The sequence below is a fragment of the Carcharodon carcharias genome (assembly GCF_017639515.1).
Source record: "Carcharodon carcharias isolate sCarCar2 chromosome 29 unlocalized genomic scaffold, sCarCar2.pri SUPER_29_unloc_23, whole genome shotgun sequence".
NCBI classification, from domain to species: Eukaryota; Metazoa; Chordata; class Chondrichthyes; order Lamniformes; family Lamnidae; genus Carcharodon; species Carcharodon carcharias.
The window spans coordinates 44468-67283 of NW_024470669.1; the positions used below are offsets into that span (position 1 = coordinate 44468).

Genomic DNA, 22816 nt, shown 5'->3' on the forward strand with positions numbered 1-22816 from the left:
TCGGACCCCAGTGAGAGTCAGTGTTTGTGGGAACCTTATCCCAGTGAGAATCAGTGAATCTGGGACCCGTACCCCAGTGAGAATCACTGTTTGTGGGACCCGTACCCCAGTGAGATTCGGTGTGTGTTGTACCCGTACCCCAGTGAGATTCAGTGTGTGTGGTAACCGTACCCCATCGAGATTCAGTGTGTGTGGGACCCGTACCCCAGTGAGAGTCAGTGTTTGTGCGACCCGTACCCCAGTGAGAGTCAGTGTGTGTGGGACACGTACCCCAGTGAGTTTCAGTGTGTGCGGGACCCGTACCTCAGTGAGAGTCAGTTTGTTTGGTAGCCGTTTCCCAGTGAGAGTCAGTGTGTGTGGGACCCGTACCCCATTGAGAGTCAGTGTGTTGGGGACCCATATCCCAGTTAGAGTCAGTGTGTTTGGGACCCGTACCCCAGTGAGAGTCAGTGTGTGTTGGACGTGTACCCCAGTGAGAGTCAGTGTGTGTGGGACCCGTATCCCAGTGAATCAGTGTGACTGGGACCTGTACCCCAGTGAGAGTCATTGTGACTGGGACCTCTACACCAGTGAGAGTCAGTGTGTGTGGGACCCGTACCCCAGTGAGAGTCAGTGTGTGTGGGACCCGTACCCCAGTGAGAGTCAGTGTGTGTGGGACCCGTACCCCAGTGAGAGTCAGTGTGTGTGGGACCCGTACCCCAGTGAGAGTCAGTGTGTGTGGGACGTGTACCCTAGCGAGAGTCAGTGTGTGTGGGACCTGTACCCCAGTGAGAGTCAGTGTGTGTGGGACCCGTACCCCAGTGAGAATCAGTGTGTGTTGTACCTGTACCCCAGAGAGAGTCAGTTTGTGTTGTACCTGTACCCCAGAGAGAGTCAGTGTGTGTTGTACCTGTACCCCAGTGAGAGTCACTGTGTGTTGTACCTGTACCCCAGTGAGAGTCAGTGTGTGTGGGACCCGTACCCCAGTGAGAGTCAGTGTGTGTGGGACCCACACCCCAGTGAGAGTCAGTGTGTGTGGGACCCGTACCCTAGTGAAAGTCAGTGTGTGTGGGACCCGTACCCTAGTGAGAGTCAGTGTGTGTGGGACTCGTACCCCAGTGAGAGTCAGTGTGTGTGGGACCCTTACCCCAGTGATAGTCAGTGTGTGTGGGACCCATACCCCAGTGAGAGTCAGTGTGTGTGGGACCCGTACCCCAGTGAGAGTCAGTGTTTGTGGAACCTGTACCCCAGTGAGAGTCAGTGTGTGTGGGACCCATACCCCAGTGAGAGTCAGTGTGTGTGGGACCCATACCCCAGTGAGAGTCAGTGTGTGAGGGACCCGTACCCCAGTGAGAGTCAGTGTGTGTGGGACCTGTACCCCAGTGAGAGTCAGTGTGTGTGGGACACTTACCCCAGTGAGAATCAGTGTGTGTGGGACCCGTACCCCAGTGCGAGTCAGTGTGTGTGGGTCCCATACCCCAGTGAGAGTCAGTGTGTGTGGTACCTGTTCCCCAGTGAGAGTCAGTGTGTGTGGGACCCATACCCCAGTGAAGATCAGTGTGTGGGGGACCCATACCCCAGTGAAGATCAGTGTGTGGGGGACCCGTACCCCAGTGAGGGTCAGTGTGTGATGGACCTGTACCCCAGTGAGTGTCAGTGTGTGTGGGACCCGTACCCCAGTGAGAGTCAGTGTGTGTGGGACCCGTACCCCAGTGAGAGTCAGTGTGTGTGGGTCCCATACCCCAGTGAGAGTCAGTGTGTGTGGTACCTGTTCCCCAGTGAGAATCAGTGTGTGTGGGACCCATACCCCAGTGAGAGTCAGTGTGTGTGGGACCTGTACCCCAGTGAGAGTCAGTGTGTGAGGGACCCGTACCCCAGTGAGAGTCTGTGTGTGTGGGACACTTACCCCAGTGAGAGTCAGTGTGTGAGGGACCCGTACCCCAGTGAGAGTCAGTGTGTGAGGGACACTTACCCCAGTGAGAGTCTGTGTGTGTGGGTCACGTACCCCAGTGAGAGTCAGTGTGTGTGGGACCTGTACCCCAGTGAGAGTCAGTGTGTGTGGGACCCGTACCCCAGTGAGAGTCTGTGTGTGTGGGACCCGTACTCTAGTGAGAGTCAGAGTGTGTGAGGGACCCGTACCCCAGTGAGAGTCAGTGTGTGTGGGATCTGTACCCCAGTGAAAGTCAGTTTGTGTGTGGGACCCGTACCCCAGTGAGAGTCAGTGTGTGTGGGACACTTACCCCATTGAGAGTCAGTGTGTTGGGGACCCATATCCCAGTTAGAGTCAGTGTGTTTGGGACCCGTACCCCAGTGAGAGTCAGTGTGTGTTGGACGTGTACCCCAGTGAGAGTCAGTGTGTGTGGGACCCGTATCCCAGTGAATCAGTGTGACTGGGACCTGTACCCCAGTGAGAGTCATTGTGACTGGGACCTCTACACCAGTGAGAGTCAGTGTGTGTGGGACCCGTACCCCAGTGAGTGTCAGTGTGTGTGGGACCCGTACCCCAGTGAGAGTCAGTGTGTGTGGGACCCGTACCCCAGTGAGAGTCAGTGTGTGTGGGACCCGTACCCCAGTGAGAGTCAGTGTGTGTGGGACGTGTACCCTAGCGAGAGTCAGTGTGTGTGGGACCTGTACCCCAGTGAGAGTCAGTGTGTGTGGGACCCGTACCCCAGTGAGAATCAGTGTGTGTTGTACCTGTACCCCAGAGAGAGTCAGTTTGTGTTGTACCTGTACCCCAGAGAGAGTCAGTGTGTGTTGTACCTGTACCCCAGTGAGAGTCACTGTGTGTTGTACCTGTACCCCAGTGAGAGTCAGTGTGTGTGGGACCCGTACCCCAGTGAGAGTCAGTGTGTGTGGGACCCACACCCCAGTGAGAGTCAGTGTGTGTGGGACCCGTACCCTAGTGAAAGTCAGTGTGTGTGGGAAACTTACCCCAGTGAGAATCAGTGTGTGTGGTACCTGTACCCCAGTGAGAGTCAGTGTGTGTGGGACTCGTACCCCAGTGAGAGTCAGTGTGTGTGGGACCCGTACCCCAGTGATAGTCAGTGTGTGTGGGACCCATACCCCAGTGAGAGTCAGTGTGTGTGGCACCCGTACCCCAGTGAGAGTCAGTGTTTGTGGAACCTGTACCCCAGTGAGAGTCAGTGTGTGTGGGACCCATACCCCAGTGAGAGTCAGTGTGTGTGGGACCCATACCCCAGTGAGAGTCAGTGTGTGAGGGACCCGTACCCCAGTGAGAGTCAGTGTGTGTGGGACCTGTACCCCAGTGAGAGTCAGTGTGTGTGGGACACTTACCCCAGTGAGAATCAGTGTGTGTGGGACCCGTACCCCAGTGCGAGTCAGTGTGTGTGGGTCCCATACCCCAGTGAGAGTCAGTGTGTGTGGTACCTGTTCCCCAGTGAGAGTCAGTGTGTGTGGGACCCATACCCCAGTGAGAGTCAGTGTGTGTGGGACCCATACCCCAGTGAGAGTCAGTGTGTGAGGGACCCGTACCCCAGTGAGAGTCAGTGTGTGTGGGACCTGTACCCCAGTGAGAGTCAGTGTGTGTGGGACACTTACCCCAGTGAGAATCAGTGTGTGTGGGACCCGTACCCCAGTGCGAGTCAGTGTGTGTGGGTCCCATACCCCAGTGAGAGTCAGTGTGTGTGGTACCTGTTCCCCAGTGAGAATCAGTGTGTGTGGGACCCATACCCCAGTGAGAGTCAGTGTGTGTGGTACCTGTACCCCAGTGAGAGTCAGTGTGTGAGGGACCCGTACCCCAGTGAGAGTCTGTGTGTGTGGGACACTTACCCCAGTGAGAGTCAGTGTGTGAGGGACCCGTACCCCAGTGAGAGTCAGTGTGTGAGGGACACTTACCCCAGTGAGAGTCTGTGTGTGTGGGTCACGTACCCCAGTGAGAGTCAGTGTGTGTGGGACCCGTACCCCAGTGAGAGTCAGTGTGTGTGGGACACTTACCCCAGTGAGAGTCAGTGTGTGTGGGACACTTACCCCAGTGAGAGTCAGTGTGTGTGGGACCCGTACCCCAGTGAGAGTCAGTGTGTGTGGGACCCGTACCCCAGTGAGAGTCAGTGTGTGTGGGACCCGTACCCCAGTGAGAGTCAGTGTGTGTGGGACCCGTACCCCAGTGAGAGACAGTGTGTGTGGGACCCATACCCCAGTGAGAGTCAGTGTGTGTGGGACCCTTACCCCAGTGAGAGTCAGTGTGTGTGGGACCCTTACCCCAGTGAGAGTCAGTGTGTGTGGGACACGTACCCCAGTGAGAGTCAGTGTGTGTGGGACACTGTACCCCAGTGAGAGTCAGTGTGTGTGGGATGTGGAGGCTGTGTTTTTTGTTGAAATATGGCCCTTTCTCCTGTAGTTGTTCTCCGCTCCTATAGATGGTGATGCTGATTTGTTGGGAAGGTGAGCATCTGGGAGCTGTCTTGATGGGCCTGTCATATCCTTGTCTGCTCTCTTTCTCTGTGTCAAGCCTGGCGAGAGGCGGTGCCTGTGAGTATTCACTCTGAGAGAGTGAGTGTATCACGTCGGGAGCAGAGAGAAAGCGAGAGAGAGAGAGAGAGAGAGACCCACCCAACTCAACAGCAGGATGGCTCCTAGAGATGGAGAGGCAGCTGCGGACTGGCTACTGACTGTCAACATCTGGATGTTGTGTGTTCTCAGTTCAGCAGCTGGATACATCGAGGTAAGAGCCTGGCATTTAGAGAGAAGAGGCACCGGGATTAATCAGACTGTTACCCTCACTGTCCAGGGAGCCGACAGTTATCAACTGTGTTAACAGCAAGGGCTCCACTGCAGAGAATTACAAGGGAACCTCAACCCAGGGAGTTGGACTGGATCAATGGAGAGATGGGGGAGAGAGGGAGAGATGGGGAGAGAGAGGGAGAGATGGGGAGAGAGAGGGAGAGATGGGGAGAGAGAGGGAGAGATGGGGAGAGAGAGGGAGAGATGGGGAGAGAGAGGGAGAGATGGGGAGAGAGAGGGAGAGATGGGGAGAGAGAGGGTGAGATGGGGGGAGAGAGGGAGAGATGGGGAGAGAGAGGGAGAGATGGGGAGAGAGAGGGAGAGATGGGGGGAGAGAGGGAGAGATGGGGGGAGAGAGGGAGAGATGAGGAGAGAGGGAGAGATGGGGAGAGAGAGGGAGAGATGAGGAGAGAGAGGGAGAGATGGGGAGAGAGAGGGAGAGATGGGGGGAGAGAGGGAGAGATGGGGAGAGAGAGGGAGAGATGGGGAGAGAGAGGGAGAGATGGGGGAGAGAGGGAGAGATGGGGGAGAGAGGGAGAGATGAGGAGAGAGAGGGAGAGATGAGGAGAGAGAGGGAGAGATGGGGAGAGAGAGGGAGAGATGAGGAGAGAGAGGGAGAGATGAGGAGAGAGAGGGAGAGATGAGGAGAGAGAGGGAGAGATGAGGAGAGAGAGGGAGAGATGAGGAGAGAGAGGGAGAGATGGGGAGAGAGAGGGAGAGATGGGGGGAGAGGGAGAGATGGGGGAGAGGGGGAGAGATGGGGGGAGAGGGGGAGAGATGGGGGGAGAGAGGGAGAGATGGGGGGAGAGAGAGAGAGATGGGGGAGGGAGGGAGAGATGGGGGAGGGACGCAGAGATGGGGAAGAGAGGGTGAGATAGGATAGGGGGAGAGATAGGGAGAGGGGTAGAGGTGGGGGAGAGGGGGAGAGATGGGGAGAGAGGGAGAGATGGGGGAGAGGGGGAGAGATGGGGAGAGGGGTAGAGGTGGGGAGAGGGGGAGAGATGGGGGAGAGATGGGGGAGAGAGATGGGGGAGAGAGAGAGAGATGGGGGAGAGAGAGAGAGATGGGGGAGAGAGAGAGAGATGGGGGGGAGAGAGAGAGAGATGAGGAGAGAGGGAGAGATGGGGGAGAGAGATGGGGGAGAGAGAGAGAGATGGGGGAGAGAGAGAGAGATGGGGGAGAGAGAGAGAGATGGGGGGGAGAGAGAGAGAGATGGGGTAGAGAGAGAGAGATGGGGGTAGAGAGAGAGAGAGATGGGGGGGAGAGAGAGAGAGATGAGGAGAGGGGGAGAGATGGGGGAGAGATGGGGGAGAGGGGGAGAGATGGGGGAGAGATGGGGGAGAGGGGGAGAGATGGGGGAGAGAGAGAGAGATGGGGGAGAGAGAGAGAGATGGGGGAGAGAGAGAGAGATGGGGGAGAGAGAGAGAGATGGGGGGGAGAGAGAGAGAGATGAGGAGAGAGGGAGAGATGGGCGAGAGAGGGAGAGATGGGGGAGGGAGGGAGAGATAGGATAGGGGGAGAGATAGGGAGAGGGGTAGAGGTGGGGGAGAGAGGGAGAGATGGGGAGAGAGGGAGAGATGGTGAGAGAGGGAGAGTGGACAGCAGGAGAGAGGGAGGGATGGGGAGAGAGGGAGGGATGGGGAGAGAGGGAGGGATGGGGAGAGAGAGAGAGATGGGCGAGAGAGGGAGGAGAGGGGGAGAGAGAGGGAGAGAGGGAGAGATGGGGGAGATGGGGAGAGATGGGGAGAGGGAGAGATGGTGAGAGAGGGAGAGTGGACAGCAGGAGAGAGGGAGGGATGGGGAGAGAGGGAGGGATGGGGAGAGAGGGAGGGATGGGGAGAGAGGGAGGGATGGGGAGAGAGGGAGGGATGGGCGAGAGAGGGAGGAGAGGGGGAGAGTTGGGGGAGAGAGGGAGAGATGGGGGAGATGGGGAGAGATGGGGAGAGAGAGGGAGAGATGAGGAGAGAGAGGGAGAGATGGGGAGAGAGGGAGGGATGGGGAGAGAGGGAGGGATGGGGAGAGAGGGAGGGATGGGCGAGAGAGGGAGGAGAGGGGGAGAGTTGGGGGAGAGAGGGAGAGATGGGGGAGATGGGGAGAGATGGGGAGAGGGAGAGATGGTGAGAGAGGGAGAGTGGACAGCAGGAGAGAGGGAGGGATGGGGAGAGAGGGAGGGATGGGGAGAGAGGGAGAGATGGGCGAGAGAGGGAGGAGAGGGGGAGAGTTGGGGGAGAGAGGGAGAGATGGGGGAGAGAGGGAGAGATGGGGGAGAGGGGGAGAGGGGGAGAGATGGGGAGAGGGAGAGATGGTGAGAGAGGGAGAGTGGACAGCAGGAGAGAGGGAGGGATGGGGAGAGAGGGAGGGATGGGGAGAGAGGGAGGGATGGGGAGAGAGGGAGGGATGGGGAGAGAGGGAGAGATGGGCGAGAGAGGGAGGAGAGGGGGAGAGTTGGGGGAGAGAGGGAGAGATGGGGGAGAGGGAGAGATGGGGGAGAGGGAGAGATGGGGGAGAGAGGGAGAGATGGGGGAGAGGGGGAGAGATGGGGGAGAGGGGGAGAGATGGGGGAGAGAGGGAGAGATGGGGGAGAGAGGGAGAGATGGGGGAGAGAGGGAGAGATGGGGGAGAGGGGGAGAGATGGGGAGAGGGAGAGATGGTGAGAGAGGGAGAGTGGACAGCAGGAGAGAGGGAGAGATTGGGAGAGAGGGAGGGATGGGGAGAGAGGGAGAGTTGGGGGAGAGAGGGAGAGATGGGGGAGAGAGGGAGAGATGGGGGAGAGAGGGAGAGAGGGAGGAGAGGGGGAGAGTTGGGGGAGAGAGGGAGAGATGGGGGAGAGAGGGAGGAGAGAGGGAGAGTTGGGGGAGAGAGGGAGAGATGGGGGAGAGGGAGAGATGGGGGAGAGGGAGAGATGGGGGAGAGAGGGAGAGATGGGGGAGAGAGGGAGAGATGGGGGAGAGAGGGAGAGATGGGGGAGAGAGGGAGGAGAGAGGGAGAGTTGGGGGAGAGAGGGAGAGATGGGGGAGAGAGGGAGAGATGGGGGAGAGGGAGAGATGGGGGAGAGAGGGAGAGATGGGGAGAGAGAGGGAGAGATGGGGAGAGAGAGGGAGAGATGGGGGAGAGAGGGAGAGATGGGGGAGAGAGGGAGAGATGGGGGAGAGAGGGAGAGATGGGGAGAGAGAGGGAGAGATGGGGAGAGAGAGGGAGAGATGGGGGAGAGAGGGAGAGATGGGGGAGAGAGGGAGAGATGGGGGAGAGAGGGAGAGATGGGGGAGAGAGGGAGAGATGGGGAGAGAGAGGGAGAGATGGGGGAGAGAGGGAGAGATGGGGGAGAGAGGGAGAGTGGACAACAGGAGAGAGGGAGAGAGGGGAAGAGAGAAGGGGAGTGGTACAGTGAGGGAGAGATGAGGAGAGTTAGAGAGAGGGAGAGATGGAAGAGAGGTCGATAGAGGGAGAGATGGGGAGAGGTAGAGAGAGAGAGATAATGGAGGATTGACGGCAAGGAGGGGTGGAAAGGGCGGAGGGGAAGGGAAAGGAGGGAGGAGGACAAAAGAATGTAGATTTGGAGGGAGGGAGGGTGAGAGCTAGATGGAGCTTGAAAGAGAGAGCGAGAGGGGATGGAGGGAGGATGGGAGAGAGAGGGAGGGTGCGTATGTGAGAGAGCAACAGAAGGGGGAGGGAGGGAGAGTGGGGGAGGGAAGGAGGGAGAGAGTGTGAGGAATGGAGTGAGAGTGAGTGGGGGAGGGAAGGAGAGAGAGAGAGAGAGAGAGAGACTGCAGCAGTGATGCTGTCCAGCGATATGGACGTTGAATCTCTGTGTGAAATCAAAGGGCGGAGAGAGATTATTAAAATATGCGGAGAGAGAGAGGGAGTGGGGGAAGGGAGATAGAGATGGAAGAGAGAGAGAGAGGAAAATAGGAAAACTCATTTTTGCGAGGTGACTGCAGGAGAGAGATACCCATTATGGAACAGAGAGGGAGGGAGGGAAGGACAGGAGAGAGAGAGAGAGAGAGAGAGAGAGAGAGAAACAGATTGAAAAGAGGCAGAGAGAAAGTGATAGATATAGGCAGAGAGAGAAAGACAGACAGAGAGTGAGACAGACAGAGAGAGTGAGACAGACAGAGAGAGTGAGACAGACAGAGAGAGTGAGACAGACAGAGAGAGTGAGAGACAGAGAGAGAGAGAGAGGGGCAGAGAGAGAGGCTGAGACGGAGACAGAAAGTGAGACAGAGGCAGAGTCAGGCAGAGAGAGAGACAGAGAGAGAGACAGAGAGAGAGACAGAGAGAGAGACAGAGAGGGAGACAGAGAGGGAGACAGAGAGGGAGACAGAGAGGGAGACAGAGAGAGAGACAGTGAGAGAGTAGAGAGAGAGTAGAGAGAGAGTAGAGAGAGAGTGAGTGAGAGTGAGAGAGAGAGAGGCAGAGACATGGAGATAGAGAGACAGAGAGAGAGAGAGAGAGACAGAGAGAGACAGAGACATGGATAGAGAGAGACAGAGTGAGAGACAGACAGAGACATGGAGATAGAGAGACAGAGTGAGACAGAGAGAGACAGAGACACAGACAGAGACATGGAGAGAGAGGAATAGAGAGAGAGGAATGGAGATAGAGAGGGTTTGAAAATAAATCCTTGAGGGAGAAATGCTTAAAATAAGAGGCAGACAGAAAAGAGACAAAAGCATACAGGATAAGCGAGGTAGAGCGAGTGAGTGAAAGAGAGGGAGAGATGGAGAGAGATGTGTGAAAGAATGCGTGTGTGTGTGTGAGAGGTGAATGTTGTGGTGGATGTGGATGGGTAGCGACGGATGAGTTGATGGATGGTGGGCGGAGGGAGGGGAGGTTTGTGTGGGGATTATTGCTGTGTGGGTAATGGGAGAGTTGGCAGTGAGCCTCGTCCTTAACCCGGCTGTGTAGAGACAGCTCCAGCAAGCTCGCTGCTCTTCACCCCTCCCCCAACCCTGGACCGGAACCTGCTCTGTCTCTGAGGAGAACGAGCCCAGCTTCTCCCGTCTCCCCACGTCAACCGAAGCCCCCTCAGCGCTGGGACGGTCCCAGCAAATCCCCCTTCCTCCGCACCATTTCCTAGCCCTGACCTGCTACCCAAATTGTGCGCTGACCAGAAGGGGATTCAGGTCCTGCAGCTGGGGAGATTTGCAGGGGGTTTTAATCACATTCGAATTCAATCAGAAAGAAAGCCCTTTTTGCACCATCAGGTTACACAGGAGACGCAGCAAGACAGAGATCAGGGGCCTCGAAATGTGTCCCACGATTCTAGAATATTCCGCCCCAACCCACCCCCCCCCAACCCACACACACACACAGACACGGCACCAGCACTGTAGGTTACCCAGGCAGTGACACTGGAAGGAAGCGGAGAGTGTGCAGCTCGTACTCCCCGCTAACCCCCCCACCACCTCTCTCACTCTCCGCTTCATCAGTGAACACGCCCAGACCAGCTAGCCCGACACTGTCCGGGACAGACTCCCACTGTCCACCATCCGGACACCACAGCTCATCCACGAAACCCGACTCTCGCCCGTGTCCGAGCTCCCTCTCACCCGTCGCCCGCTGTTTCTCGCTGGGTGAGACCTGGTCCCACGTTGTCCATTCGAAAATTCTCACCCGTGTTTTCAAATACATCTATCTCCCCAACCAACCTCCTCCAGCCCCTACAACACTCCCTATCTCTGTAACCTCCTCCAGACCCTACAACCCTCCCTATCTCTGTAACCTCCTCCAGCCCCTACAACACTCCCTATCTCTGTAACCTCCTCCAGACCCTACAACCCTCCCTATCTCTGTAACCTCCTCCAGCCCCTACAACACTCCCTATCTCTGTAACCTCCTCCAGCCCCTACATCCCTCCCTATCTCTGTAACCTCCTCCAGACCCTACACCCCTCCCTATCTCTGTAACCTCCCCCAGCCTCTACAACCCTCCCTATCTCTGTAACCTCATCCAGACCCTACACCCCTCCCTATTTCTGTAACCTCCCCCAGCCTCTACAACCCTCCCTATCTCTGTAACCTCCTCCAGCCCCTACACCCCTCCCTATCTCTGTAACCTCCTCCAGCCTCTACGGCCCTCACTATCTCAGTAAACTCCTCCAGCCCCTACACCCCGAGCCTATCTCTGTAACCTCCTCCAGCCTCTACACCACTCCCTATCTCTGTAAACTCCTCCAGCCCCTACACCCCTCCCTATCTCTGTAACCTCCTCCAGCCCCTACACCCCTCCCTATCTCTGTAACCTCCTCCAGCCCCTACACCCCTCCCTATCTCTGTAACCTCCTCCAGCCTCTACACCCCTCCCTATCTCTGTCACCTCCTGCAGCCCCTACAATCCTCCCTATCTCTGTCACCTCCTCCAAACCCTGCAACCATCCCTATCTCTGTAACCTCCTCCAAACCCTGCAACCCTCCCTATCTCTGTAACCTCCTCCAGCCCCTACACCCCTCCCTATCTCTGTAACCTCCTCCAGCCCTGACACCCCTCCCTATCTCTGTAACCTCCTCCAGCCCCTACAACACTCCCTATCTCTGTAACCTCCTCCAGCCTCTACACCCCTCCCTATCTCTGTAACCTCCTCCAGCCCCTACAACCCTCCCTATCTCTGTAACCTCCTCCAGCCCCTACAACTCACCCTATCTCTGTAACCTCCTCCAGCCCCTACAACCCTCCCTATCTCTGTAACCTCCTCCAGCCCCTACAACTCTCCCTACCTCTGTAACCTCCGCCAGCCCCTACACCCCTCCCCATCTCTTTAACCTCCAGCCCCTACAACCCCTCCCTATATCTGTAACCTCCTCCAGACCCTACACCCCTCCCTATCTCTGTAACCTCCTCCAGCCCCGACACCCCTCCCTATCTCTGTAACCTCCTCCAGCCCCTACAACCCTCCCTATCTCTGTAACCTCCTCCAGCCCCTACAACCCTCCCAAGATCTGTAACCACCTCCAGCTCCTACAACCCTCCCTATCTCTGTAACCTCCTCGAGCCCCTACAAGCCTCCCTATCTCTGTAACCTCCTCCAGCCACTACATCCCTCCCTATCTCTGTAAACACCTCCAGCCCCTACAACCCTCCCTATCTCTGTAACCTCCTCCAGCCACTACATCCCTCCCTATCTCTGTAAACACCTCCAGCCCCTACAACCCTCCCTATATCTGTAACCTCCTCCAGCCCCTACAACCCTCCCTATCTCTGTAACCTCCTCCACCACCTACAAACCTCCCTATTTCTATAAACTCCTCCAGCCCCTACAACCCTCCCTATCTCTGTAACCTCCTCCAGCCCCTACACCCCTCTCTATCTCTGTAACCTCCTCCAGTCCCTACAACCCTCCCTATCTCTGTAACCTCCTCCAGCCCCTACACCCCTCCCTATCTCTGTAACCTCCTCCAGAATGTACAAAACACTCTATCTTTGCAACCTCCTCCACCCCCTACAATCATCACTACCTGTGTAAAATCCTTCAGCCCCTGCAATTCTCCCTATCTCTGTAACCTCCTCCAGCCCCTACAACCCTCCCTATCTCTGTAATCTCCTCCAGCCCCTACAACACTCCCTATCTCTGTAACCTCCTCCAGCCCCTACAATCCTCCCTATCTCTGTAACCTCCTCCAGCCCCTACAATCCTCCCTATCTCTGTAACCTCCTCCAGCCCCTACAACCCTCCCTATCTCTGTAACCTCCTCCAGCCCCTACAACCCTCCCTATCTCTGTAACTCCCTCCAGCCTCTTCAACACTTCCTATCTCTGTAACCTCCTCCAGCCCCTACAAACCTCCCTACCCCTGTAGCGTCCTCCAGCCCCTACAACCCTCCCTATCTCTGTAACCTCCTCCACTCTCTACACTCCTCCCTATCTCTGTAACCTCCTCCAGCCCCGAAAGCACTCCCTATTTCTGTAATCTCCTCCAGCCCCTACAACCCTCACTATCTCTGTAACCTCCTCCAGCACCTACACCCCTCCCTATCCCTGTAACCTCCTCCAGCACCTACAACCCTCCCTCTCTCTGTAACCTCCTCCAGCCCCTACAATCCTCCCTATCTCTGTAACCTCCTCCAGCTCCTACACCCCTCCCTATCTCTGTAACCTCCTCTAGCACCTACAACCCTCCGAGATCTTTGCGCTCCTCCAAATCTGGCCTCTTGAGCATCCCCCAATTCCCATCGCTCCAACATTGTCTGTCCCCATCAAACACTCCCAGGACAGGTACAGCACGGGGTTAGATACAGCGTAAAGCTCCCTCTACACTGTCCCCATCAAACACTCCCAGGACAGGTACAGCACGGGGTTAGATACAGACGCACAGAGACACAGAGACACAGAGACACAGAGACACGCAGAGACACGCAGAGACGCGCAGAGACGCGCAGAGACGCGCAGAGACGCGCAGAGACGCGCAGAGACGCACAGAGACATACAGACATACAGATACACGGAGGCACAGAGACACACAGAGACATCCAGACACACAGAGACATACAGACATTCAGACATATGGAGGCACAGAGACACGCAGAGACACGCAGTGACACGCAGAGACAAACAGAAACATGCAGAGACACGCAGAGACACGCAGAGACAAGCAGAGACGCACAGAGACGCACAGAGACATACAGACATACACACACACAGAGGCACAGAGACACACAGAAACATACAAACACAGAGAGACACACAGAGCCACACAGAGCCACACAGAGACATACAGACACGCAGAGACACGCAGAGACACGCAGACACGCAGAGACATCCAGACACACAGAGACACGCAGAGACATACAGACATACAGACACACGGAGGCACAGAGACACACACAGACACACAGAGACACACAGAAACATACAAACACAGAGAGACACACACAAACACACAGAGACACACAGAAACATAGAAACACAGAGAGACACACAGAGACACGCAGAGACACAGAAACAAGCAGAGACACGCAGAAACATTCAGAAACATTCAGAGACACGCAGAGACACGCATAGACACGCAGAGACATACAGAGACATACAGACACGCAGAGACACGCAGAGACACACACAGACATACAGACATACAGACACACAGATACACAGAGACACACAGAGACACACACAGACATACAGACATACAGACACGCAGAGACATGCAGAGACGCACAGAGACACACAGAGACACGCAGAGACACGCAGAGACACGCAGAGACACGCAGAGACACGCAGACACAGAGACGCACAGAGACGCACAGAGACGCACAGAGACGCACAGAGACGCACAGAGACGCACAGAGACGCACAGAGACATACAGACATGCAGAGACACGCAGAGACACACAGATTCACAGACACACAGAGACACGGAGACACACAGACATACAGACACACAGAGACACACTGATGTAGATACACACAGTCGTGGGCCTGTTGTACAAAATGAGTGCTGTAATACAGTGTAGAGCATCTCAATGTCCTGTGCATAACCAGGGGGAGGAGTTGCAGAATTCTGGGAATCTGTGAGGAGGGAATCAATGTTGGAATGTTGGATGGAAGTTCGGAAAGGGGGTGTGGGCTTGCGATTACTCCTGCTCCAGTCCATGTCCCGGATATAATTCCGCTCCTGGAATATTCTGGAGCAGCTGTTGCAAGCAGGAGCGGGAGAAATCCTTTGGGACATGTTTCCATGGTGACAGGCTGAGCTGGATCAGCTCCGGTGGGACAGGTAAGTACAGCAACTGCCAACAAACTGTTCTCACCAGCAGGTTAGTGCAGCACTCCCTCATTACCGACCCTCCAACAGTGCAGCACTCCAGCAGTACTGACTCTCTGACAGTGCAGTGCTCCCTCAGAGCTGACCCTCCGACAGTGCAGCACTCCCTCAGAGCTGACCCTCCGACAGTGCAGCACTCCCTCAGCACTGACCCTCCGACAGTGCAGCACTCCCTCAGTACTGACCCTCAGACAGTGTGGCACTCACTCAGTACTGACCCTCTGACAGTGCTGCACTCCCTCAGTACTGACCTTCTGACAGTGCAGCACTCCCTCAGTACTGACCTTCTGACAGTGCAGCACTCCCTCAGTACTGACCCTCCGACAGTGTGGCACTCACTCAGTACTGACCCTCTGACAGTGCTGCACTCCCTCAGTACTGACCTTCTGACAGTGCAGCACTCCCTCAGTACTGACCCTCTGACAGTGCAGCACTCCCTCAGTACTGACCCTCCGACAGTGCAGCACTCCCTCAGTACTGACCCTCTGAAAATGCAGCACTCCCTCAGTACTGACCCTCTGACAGTGCGGCACTTCCTCAGTACTGACCCTCTGAAAATGCAGCACTCCCTCAGTACTGACCCTCTGACAGTGCGGCGCTCCCTCAGTACTGACCCTCTGACAGTGCAGCACTCCCTCAGTACTGACCCTCTGACAGTGCAGCACTCCCTCAGTACTGACCCTCCGACAGTGCGGCACTCCCTCAGTACTGACCCTCCGACATTGCAGCACTCCCTCAGTACTGACCCTCCGACAGTGCTGCACTCCCTCAGTACTGACCCTCTGACAGTGCAGCACTCCCTCAGTACTGACCCTATGACAGTGCAGCACTCCCTCAGTACTGACCCTCTGACAGTGCAGCACTCCCTCAGTACTGACCCTCCGACAGTGCAGCGCTCCCTCAGTACTGACCCTCCGACAGTGCAGCACTCCCTCAGTACTGACCCTCTGACAGTGCAGCACTCTCTCAGTACTGACCCTCCGACAGTGCAGCATTCCCTCAGTAGTGATCCTCCGACAGTGCAGCACCCCCTCAGTACTGACCATCCGACAGTGCAGCACTCCCTCAGTACTGACCTTCCGACAGTGTGGCACTCACTCATTACTGACCCTCCTAAAGTGCAGCACTCCCTCAGTACTGACCCTCTGACAGTGCAGCACTCCCTCAGTACTGAACCTCTGACAGTGCAGCACTCCCTCAGTACTGACCCTCCGACAGTGCAGCCCTCCCTCAGTACTGACCCTCCAACAGTGCGGCATTCCCTCAGTACCGACCCTCCAACAGTGCAGCACTCCATCAGTACTGACCCTTTGACAGTGCAGCACTCCGTCAGTACTGACCCTCCGACAGTGCAGCACTCCCTCAGCACTGACCCTCCGACAGGTGCCAATCCCTCTATATTACACCAGAAGTTTTCGCCTGAATATTTTGTATAAGTGTGGTCATGAATTTGAAACCCATGAGCTTGTGGTTCTGAGGTTAGCGAGAATCTGTGCCAACACCACTGAATGAGCTGTCATGTTGCTGAGCTCCTGTCTCGCCGAGGCATTGAATGTTTTTCAGTTTTATCTCCCTCTCTCACACAATCTGCCTCCTCCTTCTTTTCTCTTTCTCCAGCTCTCTCTGCCCATCTCTGTCTCTCTCTGGCACTCTCCCTGTTGCTCTGTCCCTCTCTCTCTCTCCCTGTTTCACTGTCCCTCTCGCTCTCTCCCTGTTGCTCTGTCCCTCTCTCTCTCTCGCTTCCTGTTGCTCTGTCCCTCTCTCTCTCTCCCTGTTTCACTGTCCCTCTCGCTCTCTCCCTGTTGCTCTGTCCCTTACTCTCTCTCCCTGTTTCTCTGTCCCTCTCTCTCGCTCCTTTTTACTCTGTCTCCATCTCACTCTCTCTCTCTCTTTCCCTATCTTTTGCCAGTTGATGATTCACTGCTCTGGGGTTTTGATGAACCTCTTGCAATTTGCAATTCCACCTTGTTGAACAAGAGGGAATGTGTCATCGTTGATTGGCAAGAAACTGAGCTGATAGTTTCAACAGGTTGGAACCTGCTGTCTGGGTATAAAATGTAAATATCTTTCAGTAATGGGTCTTTGAGTTGATGTGAGAGTGTGAGAGAGGGGTAAGTGTGAGAGAGGGGGAAAGAGAGAGTGAGACGGAGAAAGTGAGAGGGAGAAAGGGAAGGTGAGAGGGAGAAAGGGAGGGTGAGAGGGAGAAAGGGAGGGTGAGAGGGAGAAAGGGTGGGTGAGAGGGAGAAAGGGAGAGGGAGTGTGTGTGAGTGTGTGTGAGAATGTGTGTGTGTGTTTGTGTGTGTGTGCATGTGTGTGAGTGAGTGTGTGAGTGAGTGTGTGAGTGAGTGTGTGAGTGTGTGTGTGTGAGTGTGTGTGTGTGAGTGTGTGTGTGTGTGTATTTGTGAGTGTGTGTGTGAGAGAGTGTGTGAGTGTGAGTGTGTGAGTGTGTGCATGCGAGCTTGTGAGTGTATGTGTGATTGTGTGTGTGATTGTGTGTGTGAGTTAGTGTGTGTGTGTGTGTGTGAGAGAAAGAGCGTGTGTGTATGTGTGAGTTTGTTTGTGTGTAATTGTGTGTGTGAGTATGTGTTTGTGTGTGTGAGTGTGAGTGTGAGTGTGTGAGAGAGTGCTGTTAATTATGTTGAATTGGGTGAATATACTGACTATTAATTGGGGATTCACTTATCTTCCTATAAGTTGTCACGTTCTATTCCAAAATGCCAGTCATTGAAGGATAGAACCGGATCCTATGTTCACACACTTTTATAAGCATTTATTTATGGAGATACACATTACAAGCATGTAACTCATAAGAAATCAGAACAGGAGTGGACCATTCAGCCCCTTGAGCCTGCTCCACCATCATGGCTGACTTGTTTGTGTTTCGATTTCCACATTCCCATCTGCCCCCGATAACCTTTGATCCCCTTGCCTAACAAGAATCTCTCTACCTCTGCCTTAAAAATATTCAGTGACCCCACATCCACCACCCTTGGAGGCAGAGAGTTCCACAGTCACACAAGCCTCTGAGAGAAAAAAATTCTCCTCCTCTCTGTCCTAAAAGGGTGACCCCTAATTTTAAACCACTGCCCCCTAGTCCTGGACTCACCCACAAGTGGAAACATCCTTTCTACATCCACCTTGTCAAGGCCGTTCAGGATCTTGTAAACTTCAATCCAACCACCCCTCACTCTTCTAAACTCCAGTGGAAACAAGCCCAGTCTGTCCAACCTATCCTCATAAGACAACCCACTCATTCCAGGTATCAATCTAGTAAACCTCCTCTGAACCACCTCCAATGTATTCACATCCTTCCTTAAATAAGGAGACCAGAACTGCCCACAGTATTCGAGATGCAGTCTGACCAATGCCCTGTGTAACTGAAGCATAACATCCTTACTTTTATGTTCAATCCCTCTTGTGTTAAAGGTTCGAATTCCATGAACCTTCTTCATTACTGCTGGGCCTGCAAACTAACTTTTTGTGACTCATGTACTAGAACGCCCAGATCCCTCTGCACCTCAGAATTCTGCAGCCATTCTCCATTTAAGTAACGCTCGGCTTTTTAATTCTTCCTGCCAAAGTGAACAACTCCACGTTGTCCCACATTATACCTCATCTGCCGGATTCACCAAACCTATCTGTATCTGTCCGCAGCCTCCTGTTCACAACATACTTTCCGACCTTTCTTTGTGTCATCTGTAAATTGAGCTCCCGTGTCTTCACTCCCCTCATCCAAGTCATTGATGTAAATCGTGAAAAGTTGAGACCCCAGTGCAGACCCCTGTGGGACTCCACTCATCACATCCTGCCAGTCAGAAAAAGACCCATTTATACATACTCTCTGCTTTCTGCCTACCAGCTGATCTGCTATCCAGGTTAATATGTTACCCCCTGCACCATGAGCTTTTATTTTCAATCATAATCTTTGATGTGGCACCTTATCAAATGCCTTCTGGAAATCAAAGTACAGCACATCTACAGATTCCCCTTTACCCACTGCGCACGTTACTCCTTCAAAAAACTCCAATAAATTGGTTAAGCATGAGTTTCCTTTCACAAAACCGTGCTGACTCTTCCCTATTGCCTTGAGATCTTCTAAATGCCCAGCTTTCACCTCCTTAACGATCGATTCTAATAACTTCTCCACGACAGACATCAAGCTAACTGGCCTATGGTTTCGTGCCTCCCCCACTTCTTGAATAGAGGGGTTATATTTGCTACTTTCCAGTCTGATGGCTCTTTTTCAGAATCCAGAGAATTTTGGAAAATTAACACCAGTGCATCCACTACCTGAATAGCCACCTCTTTTAAGACCCTGGGATGTAACCCATCGGGACCCAGAGACTTGCCGGCAGCAGCTCCATCAATTTGTTCAGTACCATTTCCCGAGTGATATCAATTTCACCAAGTTCCTTTTTCCCTTTCACCTCCTGATTTGCAGCCTAGGTTCCAGGAGGATGCATGTTGGCAGTAAACTGCCGAGAGAGAGTGTGTCTGATGTTTCTGAGGTACCGGTGTTCAATCAGGACACCAGAGATGACCCTCTGTCTCTGTTAGAGCTGGGGCCTCCTACAACCTGAAGTTTGCATCTATATGGTCTGTTTTTGAGGAAATGACAGAGATAGGGAGGGTTGTAGGCGCTGGAGGAGGTTACAGAGATAGGGAGGGGTGTAGGGGCTGGAGGAGGTTACAGAGATAGGGAGGGTTGTCGGGCCTGGAGGAGGTTACAGAGATAGGGAGGGTTGTCGGGGCTGGAGGAGGTTACAGAGATAGGGAGGGTTGTCGGGGCTGGAGGAGGTTACAGAGATAGGGAGGGTTGTGGGGGCTGGAGGAGGTTACAGAGATAGGGAGGGTTGTCGGGGCTGGAGGAGGTTACAGAGATAGGGAGGGTTGTCGGGGCTGGAGGAGGTTACAGAGATAGGGAGGGTTGTCGGGGCTGGAGGAGGTTACAGAGATAGGGAGGGTTGTGGGGGCTGGAGGAGGTTACAGATCTTGGGAGGGTTGTAGGGGCTGGAGGAGGTTACAGAGATAGGGAGGGTTGTAGGGGCTGGAGGAGGTTACAGAGATAGGGAGGGGTGTAGGGGTTGGAGGAGGTTACAGAGATAGGGAGGGTTGTAGGGACTGGGGAAGGTTACAGATCTTGGGAGGGTTGTAAGGTCTGGAGGAGGTTACAGAGATAGCGAGGGGTGTAGAGTCTGGAGGAGGTTACAGAGATAGGGAGGGGTGTAGGGGCTGGAGGAGGTTACAGAGATAGGGAGGGTTGTCCCGGCTGGAGGAGGTTACAGAGATAGGGAGGGTTGTAGGGGCTGGAGGAGGTTACAGAGATAGGGAGGGTTGTAGGGGCTGGAGGAGGTTACAGAGATAGGGAGGGTTGTAGGGGCTGGAGGAGGTTACAGATCTTGGGAGGGTTGTAGGGGCTGGAGGAGGTTACAGAGATAGGGAGGGTTGTAGGGGCTGGAGGAGGTTACAGAGATAGGGAGGGTTGTAGGTGGTGGAGGAGGTTACAGATCTTGGGAGGGTTGTAGGGGCTGGAGGAGGTTACAGATCTTGGGAGGGTTGTAGGGGCTGGAGGAGGTTACAGAGATAGGGAGGGTTGTGGGGGCTGGAGGAGGTTACAGATCTTGGGAGGGTTGTAGGGGCTGGAGGAGGTTACAGAGATAGGGAGGGTTGTAGGGGCTGGAGGAGGTTACAGAGATAGGGAGGGGTGTAGGGGTTGGAGGAGGTTACAGAGATAGGGAGGGTTGTAGGGACTGGGGAAGGTTACAGATCTTGGGAGGGTTGTAAGGTCTGGAGGAGGTTACAGAGATAGCGAGGGGTGTAGAGTCTGGAGGAGGTTACAGAGATAGGGAGGGGTGTAGGGGCTGGAGGAGGTTACAGAGATAGGGAGGGTTGTCCCGGCTGGAGGAGGTTACAGAGATAGGGAGGGTTGTAGGGGCTGGAGGAGGTTACAGAGATAGGGAGGGTTGTAGGGGCTGGAGGAGGTTACAGAGATAGGGAGGGTTGTAGGGGCTGGAGGAGGTTACAGATCTTGGGAGGGTTGTAGGGGCTGGAGGAGGTTACAGAGATAGGGAGGGTTGTAGGGGCTGGAGGATGTTACAGAGATAGGGAGGGTTGTAGGTGGTGGAGGAGGTTACAGATCTTGGGAGGGTTGTAGGGGCTGGAGGAGGTTACAGATCTTGGGAGGGTTGTAGGGGCTGGAGGAGGTTACAGAGATAGGGCGTGTTGTAGGGGCTGGAGGAGGTTACAGAGATAGGGAGGGTTGTAGGTGGTGGAGGAGGTTACAGATCTTGGGAGGGTTGTAGGGGCTGGAGGAGGTTACAGGGATAGGGAGGGTTGTAGGGGTTGGAGGAGGTTACAGGGATAGGGAGGGTTGTAGGGGCTGGAGGAGGTTACAGAGATAGGGAGGGTTGTAGGGGCTGGAGGAGGTTACAGAGATAGGGAGGGTTGTAGGGGCTGGAGGAGGTTACTGGGCTGTGGGTTGTGATGAGTGTGAACACGGTTTTGAAAATCAGGGTGAGTTGTATAAAATTGAGACGATGATGGACGAGGAATGAGTGTGATGCAGCGAGCGAGGGGCGCTGTCTGAACGGGACTCAGTGTGAGTTAGGATTTGGGCACCGGGGTTCGGGTGTGAGCTGATGTTTGCAGATGTTCGTCGCGATGTTGGGTGGAAACAAGAAGCAGGGTGTCTGCGATGAACTAATTAGTTTGGATTATTAACGAACCAATGCTGAACTTTACAAATCCTGATCTAAAATTAAATAGTGGTGTAATTCCATGGCCTGTGGGTTGCTATAGAAACAACACAGGCCTCGGCCTCGCAACTCAAGATGCCATAGCAACGAGAGAGATGGACTATAAATTGCTAATTGGTGCTAATTCTGGAGCAGTCACTTCACATTTTCCGAAGGTAATATTTAAGAGGAGATATTGGTCCTTCACTCATGCAGATTAACTCAAATATCCCTTAACTCTGGAGGCCTGAGTGACAGACCAGAGCTTTCCACCATGGGCAAGGGGTCATGTCATCACTCTGAGGCTCCCTCACTATTCAATTCGAGTGAGGGACAGATACAGGAGTGTGAGAGAGAGAGGGGGTTAGAGACACATCCCCAGGTACAGGAGTGTGAGAGAGAGGGGGTTAGAGACACATCCCCAGGTACAGGAGTGTGTGAGAGAGAGGAGGTTAGAGAGACCTCCCCAGGTACAGGAGTGTGTGAGAGAGAGAGGGGGAGTTAGAGAGACCTCCCCAGATACAGGATTGTGTGAGAGAGAGAGGGGGAGTTAGAGAAACCTCCCCAGATACAGGAGCGTGAGGGAGAGAGGGGGTTAGAGAGACCTCCCCAGATACAGGAGTGTGAGAGACAGAGGGAGTTAGAGAGACCTCCACAGATACAGGAGTGTGAGAGAGGGGGATAGAGAGACCTCCCCAGAAACAGGAGTGTGAGAGACAGAGGGGGAATAGAGAGACCTCACCAGATACAGGAGTGTGTGAGAGAGGGGATTAGAGAGTCCTCCCGAGATAAGGAATTGTGAGAGAGAGAGGGTTAGAGAGACCTCCCCAGATACAGGACTGTGAGAGAGAGGGTTAGAGAGACCTGCCCAGATACAGGAGTGTGAGAGAGAGGGTTAGAGAGGCACCCCCATATACAGGAGTGTGAGAGAGAGGGTTAGAGAGACCTGCCCAGATACAGGAGTGAAAGAGAGGGAGTTAGAGAGACCTCCCCAGATACAGGAGTGTGAGAGAGAGAGGGGGTTCGAGAGACCTCCCCAGATACAGGAGTGTGAGAGAGAGAGGGGTTGGAGAGATCTCCCCAGATATGGGAGTGTGAGAGAGAGAGGGTTAGAGAGACCTCCCCAGATACAGGAGTGTGAGAGAGAGAGGGGGTTAGAGAGATCTCCCCAGATACAGGAGTGTGAGAGAGAGGGAGTTAGAGAGCCCTCCCCAGATACAGGAGTTTGACAGAGAGGGAGGGGTTTAGGGAGACCTCCCCAGATATGGGAGTGTGAAAGAGAGAGAGGGGGTTAGAGAGATCTCCCCAGATACGGGAGTGTGAGAGAGAGAGGGAGTTAGAGAGACCTCCCCAGATACAGGAGTGTGAGAGAGAGGGGGAATAGAGAGACCTCCCCAGATACAGGAGTGTGAGAGAGAGGGAGTTAGAGAGACCTCCCCAGATACAGGAGTGTGAGAGAGAGAGGGGGTTAGAGAGACCTCCCCAGATACAGGAGTGTGAGAGAGAGGGGGAATAGAGAGACCTCCCCAGATACAGGAGTGTGAGAGAGAGGGGGTCAGAGAGACCTCCCCAGATACAGGAGTGTGAGAGAGAGAGAGGGGTTTAGGGA

The 22816-nt window shown here is 54.6% G+C and overlaps 1 protein-coding gene across 1 annotated transcript in view; it reads left to right on the plus strand.

The window, feature by feature from the left end:
* The first annotated feature begins 4457 nt into the window (after positions 1-4457).
* Positions 4458-22816, plus strand: part of LOC121274065 (amyloid-like protein 2) — a 97264-nt gene continuing 78905 nt past the window's right edge. Inside the window, exon 1 of the mRNA XM_041181203.1 lies at positions 4458-4660. Coding sequence (XP_041037137.1) covers positions 4565-4660 — 96 coding nt within the window. The 5' untranslated portion in view covers positions 4458-4564. The remainder of the gene's footprint in view (positions 4661-22816) is intronic.